Here is a 22649-nt window from a genome sequence, read left to right on the forward strand (position 1 = left end):
GAAATATTAGAGAGGGCTTCTGCCACGTTTCATAGCCCCCACGCCATTTTAGATTGTAATTGGTGAGCGGTTGGCTCACTTAGGAGCAAGTTAGTGAGTCAATCGCCCAAGAACAATCTTGCCAACTGACTCCCCATGCCGCACTCTATAAAAAAAAAGAGGGAGAATTATTTATGATGTAGCCAACTTCACATGTTGTAGCCAACTTTACAATCAGAGTTGGAGAGGTCTGCAATTAAATGCCCAAGATATTACAACAATTTCAACCATTAAACTAACCTGAATTTAATCACACATGATAACATTTAAGTTAACAATCTCTTTGAGCTTTGAGAATCTAATTAGAACCTCCGATTCATTCTGTCTCCCTGCAGCAAGAATAACCTTTACAAAATTTTCCCTGAACTGATGGTCCATTCACAATGACAGTGGTGGTATCTGCTTAAGTTTATGGGGACTTCGGGCACACTCTTTGCATACACACTACAAAAAAAATCAGAATACACAAAAACATGGTGTAGCGAACAATACAGTAATTGGTAATTTGTGCGTCCTACTCTCACTTACATAAGAATTACAGTGCAAATTCACAAACACGTACAAGGTATAACATACATTACAAAAACAACCCTAGAGAAAGAAATTTAAGAAAAAAAAACAAAGTTCATCGGGTGTCAAGTTGTGCTTGCACATTGTTCACGACTGTGCTGAGAATGGGGCACTAAATCACATTGTTGGAAATATTCGAAGCACTTCACAAATTCGTTAGTTTCTCTGAGGGGGGTGGAACCTACATGGTTCCATGGTAGGCTTTATGCCCGCATTTCTACCATCTAGGGCACCATTGGAGTCAAACGCTCACAGGTTCACACCGACTTAGAAGACAACGATGCTGGCGCATCACTGGAAAAACAATACTGCCCATATTCATCCTCGAAATCACGCAATCACGCAGTATACCACAATCTTGCAGTGCACTGACGCGTGCTTTCAAGCATTGGTATGAACGTCTCGCGAACTATTTGTGGCCGCTATGGAGCGTATCACGACTTCACAGAATGCTTCTAGGAGCACGTTCTTGTATGCGCCCCTTTGTGCGACATCTCATCATTATCGCTCAACATCGACACCAGACAGGAAAGGACAAAACCATTGCCCATAGAATGGTAGTGCTCCTACTCCGTCAATATAGTATGTCGCGAACATAAACCAAAAAGGAAAGCAACAGTAAATTCTTATGTGAGACAAGGCAGCGTGTTAATAGTTTAACAATCTTAATCTAATAATGCAACGATTATTGTCCCCGAAGAAAGGTTCATATATTTGCCTATTCTACTATGTACACCACTTAAGCTACTATTATTCCACGAACTTCTTTATGTGAGAGATGTGGTGGAGTCCTATGGACTAGCGCCAATCCCTTGTTAGACTCCCCCTCTGACGTGCATTAGGATTTGCAGGTCCAGTTTCAATCTCCTGGTTCTCCTGTTGTCCGTGATTTCGCTGTCTCCAACTACGGTCGCTTTGTCGTTCGTTATTCCTCCTGTCCCACATTCCTTGTCTAGATTGACCCTGTTCCCTGACGTTCTGGTTTCCGTGTCTCTGGTTTCCATAACCTTGAATAGCGTAACCTTGATTTCCGTAACCCTGGTTTCCTAACTGACCAGTGCGGTTATGAGATCTGTTGCCGTCTTCCCTTTCTGGCCCGTGGTATTTGTTACTTTGCGCCTTCTTACTGTCCTTTGCGTCTTGTTTATCAAAGACTACTTCGAGGTCGCGCAATAGACCCTTGAATGCTTCTGTGTCAGAGCCACACTTCACGACAAGTGTCTGTTGATACCTAACTGGTAATTTGGAAAAGCAAAATTTAATGATATCTCCGTTGCTATATGGACTATCTAAACACTGAGTCTTCTTGAGTAAATCATCAAAAAATTTGGTTACGCTCCTATGCCGGGACACATCTAGTTCAGGACAAAATATTATTTCCTCTTTAATCCTGTCTTGCGTTTCGTTTGACCAGTAGGTCCGCAGGAATGCACCGACAAATTCCTCATAAGTCCGACACGTCGCTGCCACATCCCGCATCTTTCCGGCGGCTTGGCCTTCCATGTGCCCACACATAAATTCTAATTTTGCCTGGGTTGGCCACGACGACGGTAGTGATTTTGTAAACTGAATCATCCAGCTCTTCGGATGCCTCGACCCTCCATTATCTTTGAAATTCTGGAATTTTAGTATCGACAGGAAGTGATTCTGATCAAAATCCTGTCCGATCGTCTCACTTGTGTTGTCACTCGTTTCCGATACTTGCACGTCTGCTGAGTGTCCTGATCTATCTTGCTGATAACTTTGATGAGCTACCTCTGTATCACAGTGGAAGTGGCGTTCAGCATTCACTCTTCTAAGTGGGCTGCAATTATTAGAGCTGTTACTCGCTGTTTCTGCGTGTGCATTGTTAGTGCCGCAATTGTCACCGGGCTAGAACACGGCGGGCTTTTCCTCGGAGACATTATTCTGTGTACTCCATCATTGGTATCCGAACGCGCTGTGCTCGTGTGCCCGTTTCGCTCTAGTTTTGCTATCCGACACTCTACTTCTTCCATTGGTTTTGTGATGTTCGTAACCGCAAAATTACCTTGAGTCTTTAAGACCGCTATGGATTTTGAGTGGGCTCGTGTCGCACGTCGCAAGCGCCCTGCGAGTTAAGAAGTTACTTTTGCGATTTTCAATACCCCTGTTGCTGCCGTGTTGGCTAGGCCTCCTACTTTTTGTGCTACCATTGGCATTTGTTTTGCTTCTCTACATTCTTTCTTTATTGTTAGTAATTCCCCACGAATTTCCCCTATATGTGAAATTATTGCCTCAGTGTCTTCCTTACGTTGTTTCTCAGCTTTTTCCTTCTCCTTCTTACGTTGTTTCTCAGCTTCTTCCTTCTCCTTGTTACGTTGTTTCTCAGCTTCTTCCTTCTCCTTGTTACGATGTTTCTCATCTTCTTCCTTTTCCTTCTTACGATGTTTCTCATCTTCTTCCTTCTCCTTCTTACGATGTTTCTCATCTTCTTCCTTCTCCTTGTTACGATGTTTCTCATCTTCTTCGTTCTCCTTCTTACGTTGTTTCTCATCTTCTTCCTTCTCCTTCTTACGCCGTTCGTCAGCTTCATCTTTCATTGATCGTAGGGAGCTCAGTATTGGGTTAATGTCATCTTTTTGATCCTCGTCACACATGGGCGATGTAACTCTGGACACCTGGGCGCTAGAGCTCTGACGTGATCGAGCTGATCTTTGTCTGCTCGCGTTCGCTTGACTGTAAACTACTGCTACTGTCTCGACCTGTGTGCCTTTCTCTGTTTCATCATCTAGCTCACTATCATAGTCACGGCTGCGACGTTGCTCTAAGATCGTGTCCAAATCACCTTCCTCATCAACGAACCTGCCGCCCTGTCCTGCTAAAAATGTGCCCATCTCATCTCCGAACCTATCCCCGGCAATAACCTGCCCCTTATCCATTATGCAATCCTCTTTTGTTTTAGCTCGATAATAGTCGTGCCTTACTTCTCGTGATCATTCATGAAAAACAAATTGATCTAAAATGCACAATAAAAATAATCCACTCCATATATTTTTCCACATACACATAAAAATTTAACAACTTCGTTCCAACGCTGTAATTACATGAGCGATTTGTTGTGGTACAGAAACCGCACACAATCCCGACAAAGTGTGATGTGTTATGGACATGACATAAAAAAACACACAAAAAACAATGAACTAACAATTATATACACCTAAAAGAAAAACTGTAATCATGCGCCGCTACTTAAAAACTAATCGCGGAACTACAAGAAAAAGAAGTATGGTATTAATCATTAAAAAAGCGTTAGAAAGAAAATTGAATATTCCTCCTAAGAATACTGTTTGCTTATCAGTGATTCACAGGAAAGACCCGAGCCTAAGGATCGCAGTTTTATGCGAAGTGCCAGGGCTAGCAGTGTATTTAACACTAAATTCTTCTAGAATCTGCATATGGAAATGATGCTTTAAGCCACCCCCCACCCTTTTCTAACTCCTACTTTTGCTGTTGCACATGGATTAAGGAGAAACACGAACTGACCGTAATCGACCCTGCAAGTGGAATACAAAAGAGTTTGGCACCTGCAGTAATTTAAACGGATAGAAATTAAGGGAAGTTTCAGTAACGTAATGAGAAATAAAGGGTTGCTCTACCGATTAACAGAATGAAAGTTTTGTCCAAAATAACTATTTGATTTATTATGACCAAAATTAATAAACAAAACGCATGAAACATTTACAATACATCAACTTCGCTCAAATTGGATACTCAAATAAATGCTGTGAAGGTGAAGTTGTCCCTAAACTAGGTTGTGACATTTATGATAAAGTGGTATGTGGAGCCAATTCCTTGCAACTCAAATCTTAAGAGAAACACACAGCCAACGCAACATTAATTGCTGCTACAGAAGTGAGAACTCAAAGAGCACCCAAGACAGAACAAAGTTAGAAAGAAGATGAACAGGCGCGCTCTGCTGAGCTCTGATTATCTCACCTAGGAAAATCCCTAATCTGCCCGTGCTCCGGACATACATTACCAAGCTCTGTCTTCTTAACTACAAGAACACGATCTGGCGTACCGGAGGCGATGGCTGGTTGCTTCGACGTCCCGTCGTGGTGATGATAAAGTAGCGAGTATAGCCCAAAGCAAATTATCCTTGACTGGTTGTTCCAGACTAAAGACTTCCTAGCAATACAAATGTGCCTCTGAGGGAGACGAACAAGGCTCGCCACACAATCACTGATGGTACAGTGACTGATTTTAACAAGCGAAGTCACACAGTAACTCCGATACTGTCGACTTTACCCACAACTGCTCAAGACAGGCCGAGCGGTTCCTTGGCGCTACACTGTGGAGCCACACGGCCGCTACGGTCTCAGGTTCGAATCCTGCCTCGGGCATGGATGTTTGTGATGTCCTTAGGTTAGTTAGGTTTCAGTAGTTCTAAGTTCTAAGGGACTGATGACCTCAGAAGTTAAGTCTCATAGTGCTCAGAACCATTTGAACCATTTTTTTGCTCAAGACAGACAACACAGAACGCTCAATTGCCAACTGTACTAGGAAAGTTAAATTGAAGACGAAACTTCAGCAACTTCGTCATTTACAACTAAATGAAAGTACATTAGACAGCCAACGGAAGGCAGGCTGTCCAGAGCAGCGAGAACTGTCTTGTAAGCTACCCGAGCCCAAGGCGAGATCCAACTACCACAACAGCACCCGTAGAAACCGAACACAGAACATTCCCGCCCCCTACGACAGTTGCCATGGTTAAACCTTCCAGTCAGCAACTGGAAAATCGGCGGAAAATTCCACTATTGCCGAAGCACTACCAATCTACCAATGGAGATTCTTGGCGCCAATTTCTGCGCCTATTTTGCTACATCTTGGAGCTATGCCTTGAGCAAGCCAATCAGTTACGATTTTGCAGAAAGCGCGGGTATTTGCCCCTCCTAGAATGCCTGTGAAGTCATTCCCACGCCTCGCTGGTAGCCCGCCAGAAGGTGTTTTCGCAAAGTTTCTACGAAGTAACGGAATCTCTAGCCCAGCCGCTCCTCCAGGCCCCTGCGGCCGGGTCTCCGCCGCTATTATGACAATGTCGTAGTCTGGAAAGCATTCACTCGACTCCCTCACACCCGTTGGCTTAACCCTTTCAAGATCAGCAGAGCCCGTCTGTCACCAGACTCTAAATTCACGTGGTTAACTTCATGGCAGATTACAAAAACTACCATTTGATTTTAATTTAGTTTCGGCTCTCAGGGTGTAGTGGTGGAGGTGGATGGCGATCGCCCCCCTCCACCCCGTATCCCTTTAATACATGCTTGTCCCTCGCTACACTCGTGTTCGCAGCATTTCCACAGTATTTTATGTCAGGATGACTTCTACAGGTGCGGCAAGAATACCTCGGTAACTCGGCCACTGCGTCCGTGCAGCGTCTGAGGCGGCCTACGTGAACGCCGTGGCCGAGCGTCGCAGCAGCGACCCGCCGTGTCGGCTGTCAGAGGCACGCCGGCCATGCATCAGCGACCCGAACCCCCACCACTGGTGCCGGCCCCCTGCCGGCCACCCGCGGAGCTCTGCCTCCCGCCGAGATGCCGGAAACTGAACCACACACGAGTGGCTGCTTAACGGGCGACTGGCAAGCATTCCGTACCACAGAGACTGTTCCAAGGACAGGAGGTTATTCTTTGCAACTAATGAAAAACGCAAGGAAGGCAGAGAGAGAAAGAGAGAGAAAGAGAGAGAGAGAGACTACAAGAGGTATCCAAAATAAGCGGGATTATTTTTTAAAAGTTATACATTTTAAAATTGTTTACAAAACAACCTTGTCCTCTTCAAAACACTCTCCATTACGACATAACTACGTTACTCCATTTTTGTAGTCAACTTCAGAAAAGGCTGAGTGCTCCACCTTCGTTCCTTTCTTGACTTCTTCACTGTTGGCAAATCGTTGTCCTTTCATGCTCCTTTTCATGTGTGGAGATGAGAAAAAAGTCCTATGGAGCCAGGTCAGGCGAGTAAGGGGCACAGGGCAGCAAAAAATATTACTTTCAGCCAAAACTGTGTAACAGAGATGGCTATGTGTGCAGATGCATTGTCGTGGTGGAAGAACCAGTCTCCTGTCTGCCATAAATCGGCTCAAGACTAATCCTGCTGCTCCAAGAGTACTCAGTGAACAGCTGTTCATCTGTCGGAGGTCTGTGAACACAAGCTCTCCAATTTTTTTCAATATTTTCATTGATTCAGGCAGTTGAGGAAACCACTCGTACACTTGAGTTTTTTGCTTAGCATCGTCTTGGTAAGCTGATTTCAAAAGTAAAACATTTTCAGGAGTATTTTTGCTAGCAAGATCAATCACTGCAGATCGACAACACAGGCGGCACTAAACTGGCAATGAGTTGCACTGTACTCGCCTAGCGGCAGAAGTGCGTACTACACAAGCTGCACCCACTGCAATGTTATTCCGGTTTTTATTGGGGACCCCTTCGTATATGTGGAAAAGATAGAGACATTGAGTTTTGCAGTGAAATAGAGAGATAGAGAGAGAGAGAGAGAGAGAGAGAGAGAGAGATATGTCGATACTCTTTCTCTGATACATTTCAGTAACCAAATAATTATGTGATGGCTTCATCGACAAGTTTGCGATGGAGAAGTACTTACAATAAGAAAGCAGCCTGTACCTTTGTAGCCAGAACATTACAACTTCCGCACACTATGACGTAGACTGCAACCCAAGATAGTAGGGGAAATGAGGAGGAAAACTAGCGTTGTCGGTTGGAGTAGTTGTGCACACTCTATATGCAAAAAAATAGTATGAGATCTAGCATACCAACAAATGCAGTTAAATTGTATTGTCGCATTTCATATCAGTGGTAGCTATACAGGGTGGTCGGAAATTCCCGTTACAATTTTCTAGGACATGTAGAGGGTAGTGTGTACATAACATTTTGAATAGGAACCCATGTCCGGAGACGTATCGTTTCCGTTCTACGACAGTTTGAATTCAGATGTGTACGTCGTCACAACGTCTGCTTAGGGCAAGAGAAACGTCTCCTTCCATCCAAGCTAACGGGTCGCACATACTTAGTCTTCCTACGACACGTAAAGGACCGTTCTTGGAGGCTGTGCCATTGAATGCCCGTCAGGAAATGTGGTTTCAGCATGATGGAACACAACCTCACTTTTCACTGGTTGTCCAGAGACATCTCAATAGACGGTATGGTGAAGGATGGATAGGCTGTGGTGGTCCAGCCGCGTGGCCGCCACATCGCCGGATATAACCCCTATGGATTACTTCTTGTGGGGTCGTATGAAGAGCCTAACTTATGAGACACCTGTAGAGACAGAGGAAGATCTGCTGACACGAGTTCTGGCCGCTGCACAATACATTAAAAAGACACCAGGTGGGGTGGAGAGAGTGTACCAGCACATGCTTCGGAGGTAGAATGTGTGTAACAACGTTGATGGCCGCCACATCGAGCCGCTGTTGTAATGCATCGCAACGTTTCGTCTGGTGCCGTGGATGCTGGGTTCTTGTAGTTGTCGACTAATGTAAATCATAAGGTGTGAGTTGTAATGTAAATGCGTAAGTAATAACGGAACGACTCAATGTTCTTTTCAAATGGATTGCAGCAATTGTATTGGGTCACGCCTAAGTACATTCCTCACATGGGCGTGGATGAGATAATAATCTGCATTGGAACTGTCGTAGGACGGAAACGATACGTCTCCGGACATAGGTTCCTATTAAAAATGTTATGTATTCCCTACTCCCTACCCTCTACATGTCCTAGAAAATTGTAACGTAGGATTTCCGACCACCCTATATAACAAGTTATAATCGGTTCAGGTGGTAGAGAGAGGAACACGGTATAAATGCAGACGACTGTGTGAGGTATTAGTGCTTGCGTACGCGCCTTTATTGTAGACAAAAGCTAACACTATTACTGACAGTGCTTGTTGTATTCGTAACCCATGACAGTGACAATGCCATGCGAAAAACAGTGATGATGTGATCAAAAAGCAGACATTAGTGCGTACATCGGAGCTGGACTCTAATCTTCAATTCGCCAAGAAGTTGAACCTTTTGAGTACAATGATAGATTAATTTGTTAGACATGTCGCACGAGATTGTGGCACGGACAGAGCGGAAAATATGGGAAAAGTAGAAAATCATTTCGAGCACCGAAGCATTACTTTGGCGCAAGGAAAGGGCCACTACCAGTTATTCTTTCGTTTGTTACTGATTTACAGTTGGCTGCAACTTCTAGACGTGGTCGAGAAATTTTGTCATGTGGCATAGATCTTCCATGCAAGAAATGACTGCAGTAACCTGCTTACATAAAAGCAGTAGACTGGAGTTTGCTGAGAAACGTACTTAACGACTTGAGAATGGGATAAAGTGATCTTCATTGACTAGAAGAAATTAAATTTAACTGGGAAGGATGGATCTGAATATTAATGGCACGACCAGACAGCAGAGCAGCAGATAAGAATGAGCAGAAAATTCGGCGGTGGAAGTGTTATGATTTTGGCAGACTTCTACGCTAAAATCAGGCATTGCTTGGCTGGACACTGGAATGAACTTTAACATGCACACTGAGATGCTGTATACAGAACTCACTAGAAAGTACGAGGACCTAGAGGACGAAAGCCTAATCTTTGAACAAGATAGTGCATTGGAAAGTCTCTTCAGCAGAAGTAGCATTCTCCTGAAGATAGCAAACAGAAGGATCGTCAAAATATTGAATAGAGTGGATTTTAGGATCCGGCGGCAAACCCGAAGAGACTTTCAAGACTTATTACGCGGGAAAAAGACTACGAAGTGAGGATAATGCATCTCTGCATATGTTTTTGCTAGAACCAAAACTGGTTTCAAGGTAATTTATTTGTAACTGGTGCTATGAAAGAGACGATGTAAATGCGCCATGACTGTATGTGTCTTATACGTGTCTACTATTTTCATAATAAATTCGATACATTTGTTTGAGAGGTGCCTATTACTTTCGTAGGTTGCTACCTTCGTAGTGATTTGAAATGCCGTATCTCTGCGTGATTTAGCACTCTAAGTAAACCAGATAAGGCTAACGGTGCCCAATGAAATACTACTCTAACGAAGATACGGGCTGTAAATGGGAAAAACCACTTAGGTGTTAGACTTGTTAAGGTTCGGTGTCTGACAACGAGAATCACGAACACGTGTAAGTCGGTCGATTGCCACTATCACGAGCATCTGGTGGGGAAACGACGGTGGAAACAAGGCTAGGCGACATCGGATCCTTACAGAACTGGAGGTCGTGTGCTTGGCAGCTCTTGAAACCAAGATAGGCGACGATCTGTGACCGTTTTGACGCCGTCATCGCACATTGTTAAACGTTAGTGATCTAACAGCGTCAATAACGACCGCGAGGATCACTCGATTATGAAGATTGAACAGTGCATTAATGGCAACGTGTCATCTGATCGGCTGACTGATATTTCTTGTTACACCAATTTTACAATCGCTTCGAGATACGTCCGCATACAGGCCAACGGATACTCGAAACAAGCACACATCACGAGCACAACCGTTGAGGGCAGTCTTATGCTCTGTGGGAAATAAGACAGGCCTTTGGTAGCAATCGAAAGCGTTTTCGCAGCTGTAGACTACGTGAACATTACTGTGCAATAACTGCTTCTGTTCTTGCCTGATGTCTTCCACGCCGCAAAGGCATCTTCCTGCCGGATCACCCTTCTTGGAACACGTCTAGAATTGCACTACAGTGGTTTGAGGCGTTTGGTGGTGAACTTATGTTGATGTCTTTGTCATCGAATTCGCCTGGGATGAATATAATGAAACACCGCTGGGGTGTTACAAGACACAAGCTCCGCCCTACAGACCCGAATTGTACGGAAATTGCGTGAGCCGTCCGCACACATGTCGTGCAGCGTTTTTCCGAAAAAAAAAAGAGTTGTTGACTGCATTCCAGGCAGAATCGCTGATCTATTGCGTTCAAAAATTGGACTAAAGCGATATTTAGCTGGTAGTCATGATATTTTGCCATGTATGGCTCAACGAAACTTAAATGTCTCTTCCACATTCTGAAACAGCAAGGTTTAGGCCTACACTGAAACTATTAGTGATACATTAAGTGCAATAAAATCAAGACTAATGCCCAGGTAGAAATTTCAGGACATTGAGAGGTCAAACAGCTGTAAGAGAAGGTAATAAATTCTCACCTTTATTTTCCAGCTGTGTCTTTGAAAAAGCAATCCAAGAGTGGGAAGACCTAAAATCTGAAGTTCAGCTCGACGAACCACTCAAATAAGAAAGAACCTGTCGTGACCAGGCGAAACTAATTTCGTCCAGCAACAACTGTGACTCTTTGATTCCTCTAGGAGAACGCTCATGATACTAAAACACATTTTACTACTTAAATGGTTAAAAGATTTACTTTGACACACTCCTTTGTTAAAAGTGTACTGGACAGTTTACAGCCTCTGTTGACTAGTAATTCATCACTTGGTGCACTTATTAACAAAATCATCTCTTGAGGTGCAATGTTCAACATTACAAAGAACATTTCATCAGAAACCTTAAAAGCCTTGCTCGACGACGTTGACTGCTGATGCTGAGGTCTCGAACTGAGATTAAGTACTTACATGCTCAACAGTATATTGACCTCAGTGGCAAGCCGCTGCTGTTGTGGAGAGGGAGCCGTGATCTTCTGGAGCGCGCCCTATATGGCGTTGCGGAATGCAACGAGCCCTCACTAATGCCTGTGGTATCGATCTAGTTTCCCTACTTTGGACGATACCACAGAAACAATGTTATGAGAAACATTTACTTTAACTGCATTACTTGTACATAAATACCATGCAAGCCACTTTAATGTGTATGGCGGAGTGTATTCTCGTACCACTATATTCCCCCCCCCCCCCTCTCTCTCTCTATTAAATTCGCGAATACCTCGTGGAGAAAGAATAAATATTGGTAAACATCTGTATTAGCTGTAATATTTCGAATTTCCTCGTTGTAGTCATTTCGCGGGACATATGTCGGAGAGAGATTTACTGTATCACATTCTTCCAGGAATACGCTCTCTCGGAATTTCAATAGTAAAACTCTCCGTGATGCAGAACGCTTCTCCTGTAGCGTCCGCGAACTGGAGTGTGTCGTGCATCTCTGTAACACTCTAGCACTGACTAAATGATCGACTGACAAAGCACCTCACTCTCGTTTGGATCTTATATTAATCCCAGCTGGTAATATTCCCAGACTGTTAAGATACACTTAAGAATCTATAAAAAAAAGTATTTTGGCAACCACTTATTTTGGGGATATTTATATTCCCTCAAGATTCTTCCAATGAATCTGACTTTAGTTTCTCTTCGATTAATATTTGTTTTTATGTGATCACTAGCTGCGGTACGCGATGTTGCCCTCGGTTGAACATAAATTTACAAAAATATGTTAATGCTGAAATCACAATGGCCACGGGTATGGGTCATCTAAAAAATCTAAAAAGTTAACTCTCAGAAGTCTTGCGCGCGAGTCACGTGCAGCCAGAAAAGAAAGGGAAAAGTTGACAGAACTCACATCGCTCACAACTCAGTCATTCATTTCAGGAAACAGTTTTACGCGGCCGAGTAGCGAATTACAAAATTACTCAATGTGCCGGAAAAGGGGATAAATAAAAACCACTGCTTGCGACATGCTTACGACGAGAATCATAATTGTCATGGTGCGTATAGAGAGGCATAAATCAACTGCAGTGCAACTTCTCGGGACCTGTTGTTCTCAGCACACATGTAGAGGTAGCTGAGTACCCAGTGTTGCCCGGGTATGTGTTTATTCTGGTCGTCTGCTACTCCATCTCCTCTATCCCCCTCTCTTTTTCCATCTCTCACCTCCCACTCCTCTACTCGTATCTTCCACACTCTCTGTCCGTCCTTCTCCTCCACCTCCTCTGTCAGTCTTCTCCTGCTCTCCTCTGTATGTACATCTTCCCCTCTTTTTGTGAAACTCCTCCACCTCTCTCCCTCTATCCAGCTTCCCCCACTCACTATCACCTCCTCCCCCACGGTCGCTGCTGTCGGTCTCCTCCTCTAAATCTGACCATCTCCTCCTTTTTCCTATCTGTGTCCATCTCCTCCTCTCCTCTCTCTCTGTCCATCTGCTTCTCTTCCCATCCTCTCTCCATCTCCTCCGACCCCTCTTCCCATATCCTAGCCTCCCTCTGTCCATCTTCTCATTCCACCTTGTCTGTGTATATCTCCTCGCTTCCTCTCTCTGTCTGTACATTTCCTCCGCCTCCGTTCTACCTCCGTATACTCACCCCAACACCAATAGGAGGCTGGTGTTTCTTTCTGATCGTAACTCCTACGTCTACAAAATTTGGTTGAATTTGTTCAACTGGTTTAGGATGAGCTTTATACCTGTGGTCTTGTCCACGTACACACAAGTAAAATGTATCTGACATATACGATGGCTGATCGGAAAAACACAGTGAAACTTAAAGCGTATATCTTGCTGCAGTTTGCTGCTCTATAAATAGTAGCCGCTGCGACTTACACATTTGTTGTTGCGTTGTACCACCTTTTCAACAACGTCGTCGTGGAAGGCAGCGACCTGAGCCAGTCCGCAGCTTGTGCCAAACTGTTGTCTTCGTGGCCAGCGGTCTAAGTGAGCATAGATGAAAATCATAGGGTCCGAAGTCTGGGATGTAAAGGGGGTGAAAAACAATTCGCATAGAAAATGCTGCAGTGGCTGACTCATTGCCCCTGTGGCGTGCGGCAGAGAATTTTCATGGAGAAAGAAATGCATATCACTTACGTTATGTGAGATTGCGTGAAATCAGACGAAACTTCTCAGTGGAGACACATGCTTGGCTAGAGAAGCTTTTGTTGCAGGCATCTCTACGTGATCACTACATACTCGGAACTGAAAAGAGCGTCAATCACGATCGAGCAAACATCTCTGGAAACCATCATTGGATTTTCACTTTCGTTTTCATTTCGCGACCTGTCGGACCTTAAATAATTCCGAATAGCCCTCGTATTTAACGCATTTCAACGTATTTACACGCATATTGGACCTGTGTGTCTAGCTAATTTCGCAATACAGTTTAACATTCCCAGCTCAATTTTCCTGACATTCCATCTCCTAAACTATGTGCTGAGCAATGATAAGTTTTTCTACGTACATTCTGCAACATGTGTGGACACTTCCGGCAAAAAATAGATGTAGTGGTAAAGAAGTAATGAATTTAAACGTCGTGTACGATTTTCGAAGCATCTCAGTATTTGATGTCATATCTCCTGAAATATTTGTCGTAAAATGACATTTTTATAGGTACGTTCGACGGCGTATGTGTATAATGTCTGCAAAATGTATATCGGGTAGAGTTAATGGTAAAGAAGAAACAAATCTAAATGTCATATACAATGAGACAGTTTTTCATGCATATCAGTAATTATGACGTCATATCTCCTGAACTGTATATCGTAGTAAGACGTAATTTTGCTGGTACATTCAGTAATGCACATGAACACTGACTGCAAAATGTGTCGCGTATACTTTGGGCGGCAGTTTAATGAATGTACAGCGAAAATGTAGTACTCGATAAACATTTTTCTTTCCCCTCATCTTGTGGCAGTTGTCAACGAGATAAAGGTTAGGTACAGGTTTGAAGTTATGAGTAAGATTTGTTGCGACCGATAAAGTGATCTCATTTTCAAATACTGGATGAGTAAAATTGGCTACTGGCGCGTCGTGGGCTAAACAATTTCTTCACCCCCATTCCCACTCCTTCGATAAGTAGGTATAAGTAACGTAGCCTGTGCACTCATTCACGACATAAGCTGTCTCCGTTACAGATCACATCCATGGAGTCATTGAAGCTTGAAAGAATGACAAACGTAGTAACACACACACAGTCACAAACTTTCGGACGTGTGTGTGTGTGTGTGTGTGTGTGTGTGTGTGTGTGTGTGTGTGTGTGTGTGCTCGTTCCTAAGGGACCAAACTGCTGAGGTCATCAGTCCCTAGACTTACATACTTATGCTAAGAACGACACACACACACACACACACACACACACACACACACACACACACACATATTCCCGAGGGAGGAGTCGAACCTCCGGTGGGAGGGCCGCACAATCCGTGACATGGCTTCTCAAACAGCGCAGCCACACCGTGGTGCTTTTCGGATTTATATGTGTAACACTCCAATTAACGTTGCACCGGATGGTTGCCACTACGTATTTTACAGCAGTTACTGTTCCAACAGTTTGTCATCAATACTGTAATTCTGTAGTAGTGCATTCCTTCTTCGGTGTATTAATAATATGTTAATTTATTTACGTTCATTATCAACTGCCAGTACCTGCACAATTCAATCGTCTGCAGCGCCCCCACCGCATTATCCCCGAGCAGCCGTATGGAGATTCCGATGTTTTATGAGAAATCATTTATACACACGGAAGAGCTAAAGAAACTGGTACACCTGCCTAATATAGTGTAGGGCCACCGCGATCAAGCAGAAGTGCCACAACACGATGTCTCATGGACTCGACTAATGTCTGAAGTAGTGATAAAGTGAATTGACGCCATGAATCTTACAGTAACGTCCATACATCTGTACAAGGGGGTGGAGCACGTTGCTCAATAATGTTCATGTCTGCGGAGTTTGGTGGCGAGTTGGTGTGTTTAAAATCAGAAGAGTGTTCCTGGAGCCACTCAGTAGCAATTCCGTACGTGTGGGGTAACGCATTGTCCTCCTGGAGTTGCCCAAGTCCGTCGGCATGCACAGTGAACCTGAATGGATGTAGGTGATCAGACAGGATGCTTACGTACGTGTCACTTGTCAGAGTCGTATCTAGACATATCAGGGGTCCTGTTTCACTCCAATTGCACACGCCTCACACCATTACTGAGCCTCCACCAGCTTTGACCGTCCCCTGTCCAAGTGCAGGGTCCATAGATTCATGAGGTTGTCTCCATACTAATACACGTCCATCCGCTCGGCACGATTTGAAACGAGACTCGTCCGACCAGGCAACATGTTTCCAATCATCAGCAGTCGAATGTCGGTGATGACGGGCCAGGGCGAGGCGTGAAGCTTTGCGTCGTCTTGTCCTCTAAAGTCGGCGTTGGTCCCGTTCTTCCAGGATCTTTTTCTAGCCCAGCGACATCTGAGATTCAATGTTTTACCATATTCCTGATATTAACGGCACATTGGTGAAATGGTCGATCCGGAAAATCCCGACTATAACACGACGTTCATACTCTCTTAAATATTGATAATCTGTCATTGTCGCAGCAGTAACCGATCTCACAACTGCCTCAGACATCTACATGCATGACTACTCTGCAATTCACATTTAAGTGCTTGGCAAAGGGTTCATCGAACCACAATCATACTATCTCTCTACTATTCCACTCCCGAACAGCGAGCGGGAAAAACGAACACCTAAACCTTTCTGTTCGAGCTCTGATTTCTCTTATTTTATTTTGATGATCATTCCTACCTATGTAGGTTGGGCTCAACAAAATATTTTCGCATTCGGAAGAGAAAGATGGTGACTGAAATTTCGTAAAAAGGTCTCGCCGCGACGAAAAAGTCTATGCTGTAATGACTTCCATCCCAACTCGTGTATCATATCTGCCACACTCTCTCCCCTATCTATATAGGCGTTGTCGACCGCAGCGCCGCAACCTACCTGTTTACATATATCCATATTTGAATAGGCATGCCTGTATTAGTTCCTTTGGCGCTTCAGTGTATATTGTAAGTCGCACGGGGTAGCGCCCATCTCGGTTCGCGCGGCTCCCCCGTCGCAGGTTCGAGTCCTCCCTAGGGCATGGATGCGTGTGTTGTCCTTTGCGTAAGTTAGTTTATGTTAGATTGAAGTAGTGTTTAAGCTTAGGAACCAATGACCTCAGCTGTTTGGTACCATAAGATCTTACCACAAATTACCAGAATTTCTATGTTCTACACAGAAACGGTTCTATCACTGTTCGTTGGGGAACTCTAAAAATTACCTGTTCATCTGTCGATTTTATTTCGTTAACTGCGGCGTGTTGAGTTGTATCTGCAAAGAAGTCCTGATTTAAGTCTGAAATCTAGTTCGATACTCAGTATTCTTCAATTTATTTCAGTAAACACAGTGTGAGACGGTGTCAAATATTCTCTTGAAGTCAAGGAACATGAACACAATACTTGCATCGCTCTGGACCTCGTGGAAGAACAGAGCAAGACTAACTTCTCAGGATCTATGTTTGCGGATCTATGTTTGCGGAATACATATTGAATTTTATAGAGGTGGTTTTCACTCTCCAAGGCCATTATACATGAGAATATTGAATGTTCTATAACCCATCAACCGACTAGTGTCAGCAATATACTGAATATCTGAATAACATCAGTCGTATTACCTTACTCGTAAATGAGGAAGAGATATGCTTTTAATAGGTTTGTTTATAAATAACTCATCTGCTACCACTCATGATTTTCTTTCTTTATTTTTCGCACGACGCATTACGAGAAAAGCTTCCCACTTTCAAGTGCGTTTTATTGTGTTTGTCATGTCATTTCAACGTGATGTTGTCGATATGTGAGATTGTGCTCCATTTTGTTGACTTTACTGCAATATATAAGAGAACACACGATTTTTAGGTGGTAGTAGATTTTTTTGAGAAATTTGTGGTGAAAATTGGAAAAATTATGGTCCATTTATGCACAGTCTCATACACACAAAACATCACACACAACTTGTTGTACACTTTTAAAGATCGAAAACATTTTACATAAACAAAACAATGAGACACATTTTCCTACAAGTAATCAAGAGAGATGACATTGAAGGTCTTCTACACAGCATAATATGCTTTGTACAGAGGTTATTTACCTTAAAAATTTGGATCATAATTTACTTATGCCTATTTTACAATTGTGCTTATTTCTGTGTGTTACTATTTTTATTTAAGTATACTTAAGAAATATCTGAAGAAATTCACTGATTCATTTTCAAGTTTTCGTTTAATATTTTATCTTCATGTTTTCTGAAATGTGAATATGTCTCCAGTTCTTCTAGCAAATCCATTTTAGGTCCTTTATTTACTAAGTGGAGTACTTTGAAATTATGCTAAATTTTTCAAAAATGGGTGTCCTGTATTAAACATGTGTTGCTATAGCTGATGTAGTGTGTCTGTTGTGTGAATAGGCTTTTACATGCTCGGTGTACCTTGTGTTGAAATTTCAGCCTATTTGTCCTAGATAGAACACGGAGCTTTCCTGGCATGTAACCTTGCATATTCCAGAGTCTGGGTATAATAATGGCGTGTGACGAGGAACTCCCATCATGTAGACCGCTTCCCTGCTGAAAGTTTTTCGATTTGACGCCACTTCGGCGACTTGCGAGTCGATAGGGATGAAATGATGGTGATTAGGAAAACACAACACCCAGTCCCTGAGCGGAGAAAATCTCCGACCCAATCGGGAATCGAACGCGGGCCTTAAGGATTGACAGTCCGTCGCGCTGACCGTTCAGCTACCGGCGGCCGACTGAGTTTGGATTATGCTTACACTTTATATTGTGTATTATCCCAGCATCCAAAGTATCTCAAAAACTGAATAACATACTGATCTAAAATTATACATATGAAGCAACATATTCCATAAAAAACCGCGTGATACTAGCTAAGGAACTAAAAACCAGAAAGCTCCTCGAAAAGCTCAGTTTATATCCCTAGACATCACAAACTTTTACTCAAACACACCCATATAAGAGGCTGTAACAGTAATAAAAAGAATCTTATGAAACACAAGATAATGTCATACACAGAAATTTTTGAATTTATGGAACTCCTTCAACTAACACTAAGTTAAAACTACTTCACTTTTAATGGCAACATATATAAACAACTAGATGGCCTAGCAATGGGATCATGTATATCTACACTCCTGGAAATTGAAATAAGAACACCGTGAATTCATTGTCCCAGGAAGGGGAAATTTTATTGACACATTCCTGGGGTCAGATACATCACATGATCACACCGACAGAACCACATGCACATCGAAACAGGCAACAGAGCATGCACAATGTCGGCACTAGTACAGTGTATATCCACCTTTCGCAGCAATGCAGGCTGCTATTCTCCCATGGAGACGATCGTAGAGATGATGGATGTAGTCCCGTGGAACGGCTTGCCATGCCATTTCCACCTGGTGCCTCAGTTGGACCAGCGTTCGTGCTGGACGTGCAGACCGCGTGAGACGACGCTTCATCCAGTCCAAAACATGCTCAATGGGGGACAGATCCGGAGATCTTGCTGGCCAGGGTAGTTGACTTACACCTTCTGGAGCACGTTGGGTGGCACGGAATACATGTGGACGTGCAGTGTCCTGTTGGAACAGCAAGTTCCCTTGCCGGTCTAGGAATGGTAGAACGATGGGTTCGATGACGGTTTGCGGTTTGGATGTACCGTGCACTATTCAGTGTCCCCTCGACGATCACCAGAGGTGTAAGGCCAGTGTAGGAGATTGCTCCCCACACCATGATGCCGGGTGTTGGCCCTGTGTGCCTCGGTCGTATGCAGTCCTGATTGTGGCGCTCACCTGCACGGCGCCAAACACGCATACGACCATCATTGGCACCAAGGCAGAAGCGACTCTCATCGCTGAAGACGACACGTCTCCATTCGTCCCTCCATTCACGCCTGTCGCGACACCACTGGAGGCGGGCTGCACGATGTTGGGGCGTGAGCGGAAGACGGCCTAACGGTGTGCGGGACCGTAGCCCAGCTTCATGGAGACGGTTGCGAATGGTCCTCGCCGATACCCCAGGAGCAACAGTGTCCCTAATTTGCTGGGAAGTGGCGGTGCGGTCCCCTACGGCACTGCGTAGGATCCTACGGTCTTGGCGTGCATCCGTGCGTCGCTGCGGTCCGGTTCGAGGTCGACGGGAACGTGCACCTTCCGCCAACCACTGGCGACAACATCGATGTACTGTGGAGACCTCACGCCCCACGTGTTGAGCAATTTGGCGGTACGTCCACCCGGCCTCCCGCATGCCCACTATACGCCCTCGCTCAAAGTCCGTTAAAGACTGCGATGGAGCTCCGTATGGCACGGCAAACTGGCTGACACTGACGGCGGCGGTGCACAAATGCTGCGCAGCTAGCTCCATTTGACGGCCAACATCGCGGTTCCTGGTGTGTCCGCTGTGCCGTGCGTGTGATCATTGCTTGTACAGCCCTCTCCCAATGTCCGGAGCAAGTATGTTGGGTCTGACACACCGGTGTCAATGTGTTCTTTTTTCCATTTCCAGGAGTGTATATATTGTAAACTCCCCACAAAAATAAAATAGGAATAATATTCTCATTTAGCGTAACTACCCAACAGTGAAAATATAATGGAATGTGACAAACCAATAACCTTTCAATAATTGACAGTCAATTTAACCTGGTAAATTTTGGACGTCAGCAATGCTGCGTCATGGCCCTGATACGTCATCCTGAATAAACTGAAAAATCTTACCTTAATTAGATCGCCGGATAACGCGTATATATCTGCTCCTATAAGAAATTTATCCTGGCGCAGCTAAGTGCAATGCTGGCCGATAGATTTCTTATATAAAAGGAAAGAAGTGATTTTTCTTTTCACTAATTGAGATGGCCAAGGATTCGAGAAATTAGTGAATTCCTTAAATTGAGATGAATGTCAAAAGTTACTTTTTATGAGAAAGATTATTATTAACAGACTTTTTTTAAAAACATTTACATGGGACTTGATGTAACAATACTACATATGCGCGAGGCTGCTTTTATCTTATCCTACAACGCTCATACTCCACCATCGCTGCACACGACCGGCCCAGCCAACACGATACACCAGACACGACTGCTCGCTAGGAACAACTGACTCCTATTGCAGTCAATACTGCTCTTTGGTCTCAGATTCTCTTCTAGCTTACATATCGCAGACAGCGCGTGAGCAATACATCGAAATTACATCAGCTCGAGTGCGCTAGCAACAAATTCTTTAAATATGGACTTCTTACATAACCCTCCACTGGGGGGGGGGGGGGGGCAAAAATTTGGCAGCGATGGTGAGTCAATTGGACTTGCCATGAGCAACAAATTTTTCTATAATTTATTTAGTTTACTAAGGCTACAATCACAGAGTATATACATCATTGATAAGTGCAGAACATATTAAGAAATTAAATAAAGTGCACACGCACTGAGTACAAAACATATTCAGAAATGACAAAGTATATACGCAATGAGTACAAAATATATTAACAAATGACATAAAGTGCACACGCACTGTAGAGGTCCTTAGCATTTTACTGATCACATTAACAAATGAAATAAAGTGCAAATGCACGATAAAAGTTTATAGCATTTTGTAAGAACTAGGAAAGGAATGGGAAGGTTTGCATCATGGTTGTAGCACAGTAGGTTGCACGTAGCTGCACTGAAAGTCCATATCTTTCTACAGAAGCACAACACCAAGTGAGACAATCTGAAGTTCTCTTCCATGAAGTATTTATCAGTGTAGCCAAGACACTGAAATGTTGTATTAATATTCAGTGTTATCATTTTGGTAGTACATTAGGTACACCAAACAGTAGGACCATAAAAACATTTCCATCGTTCAAGATGGTGGACAGCTTGATATGTCAACACCATATTCTTGTAGAATCCATACTCTTACAGCAACGTAGAATTAGAGCAAAAACCAATATAGTGCTCCATGATCATGAGGATGGACAGGATAAACGGATATTGGGGTAATTGCTGGTAATTACGTCAGAAGGTGAAGGATACATTACCTCTTATGCTAGTCATCATAGAATTACACTAGTGTATCAACTGATATTAACAATTATTGGCACTCATTGGGTAGTTACTAAAGATGTAGTAAGTATTGAGTATTACAAAACACTATTCATAACTCATCTGATAGAATCAGTGGCATTCATTGGCCAGTTACAAAGTATTCATATAGTGTTACAAAACATTATTCAGTGTTATTCACAAGTCATCATTGAAAACAGGAGCTATTGAGTGTAGCATCAAGTTACTGGTGTTTATGTATGATATCTTGTAAGTGACATAAGACATATTTAAAATGTAAGACATTGGAACAATTACTCAAGGCCGGTAGTCCAATAATACATAGACATAATGGAATCAATATATAGGAAATTTGCATTGTCCTTAGGACTAAAAAAATATATTTTAAACTGGTAGCATTATTTAGTTCTATACTGGTAATAGTTGGGACTCGTAATAATTTTTTTTTAAGAATGCATTGCATTGGGATTGGTAATAAATTGCTGGGGTATTAAAATATTTGCTTTTGACTTATTGCTGGAAATAAGGATTATTAATGTCATTCGTCATGAGTCAGCTGTAGCAAGGTTATGAAACAAGTACAGTATATGTGATCACATTCATTAATGATAGACACAACTGTGTAAAAGAGATGCAAGTACTAGAACAGGTTTAATAACAACTTATAGCATATTATGTCACGAAAAGCTTCTCCTGGAAAAAATACAAAATGGATTATTGAGCAGAAGGAAGAAATGCATATGCTGAAGAATAGTGAACTTCGAATTGACAGGTAATGAAACGTCTACTTAATATGTATGTACTCTAGCTGCCTTTTCCAAAACATTCAGCCATTATACAATGCGACATAAGACATACTGTCAAAAGGAACTGCAACAAATACTTAAATAACTACATAGCATTTCTTAACTAACAGTAAATATATGAACTTCATCATTATCATCATCTGCAAAGAAAAACTTCATTATTCATATTAGCATTTTCTTCATATATTTATTGATCAACCTTTATCATCATCTGCAAAAAATAGACACTTCATTATGCATATTCATATTACCATTTACTTAATACAACTATTCATTATCATTCATTACTTCATGTAGTATAGAGTTTCTTCTAGTATATTTCATCACTAAAATTAGCATCTGTAGTTCTGTCTGACAGTCTGCATCAGTCGCCTTGCATTCTGAAAGAAAAATAATTAGTCAAGACTGCTATCATACGAT

General features: G+C 43.0%; 1 protein-coding gene across 1 annotated transcript; it reads right to left on the reverse strand.

Annotated features, from left to right (window-relative positions):
• Positions 1–2705: 2705 nt before the first annotated feature.
• On the reverse strand, positions 2706–3509 carry LOC126278725 (nucleolar protein 58-like). The gene has a single exon (XM_049979000.1). The coding sequence runs from the start codon at positions 3507–3509 to the stop codon at positions 2706–2708; it is 804 nt and encodes a 267-aa protein (XP_049834957.1).
• Positions 3510–22649: the final 19140 nt, after the last annotated feature.

This window comes from Schistocerca gregaria, chromosome 6 (genome assembly GCF_023897955.1).
Source record: "Schistocerca gregaria isolate iqSchGreg1 chromosome 6, iqSchGreg1.2, whole genome shotgun sequence".
Lineage (NCBI taxonomy): Eukaryota > Metazoa > Arthropoda > Insecta > Orthoptera > Acrididae > Schistocerca > Schistocerca gregaria.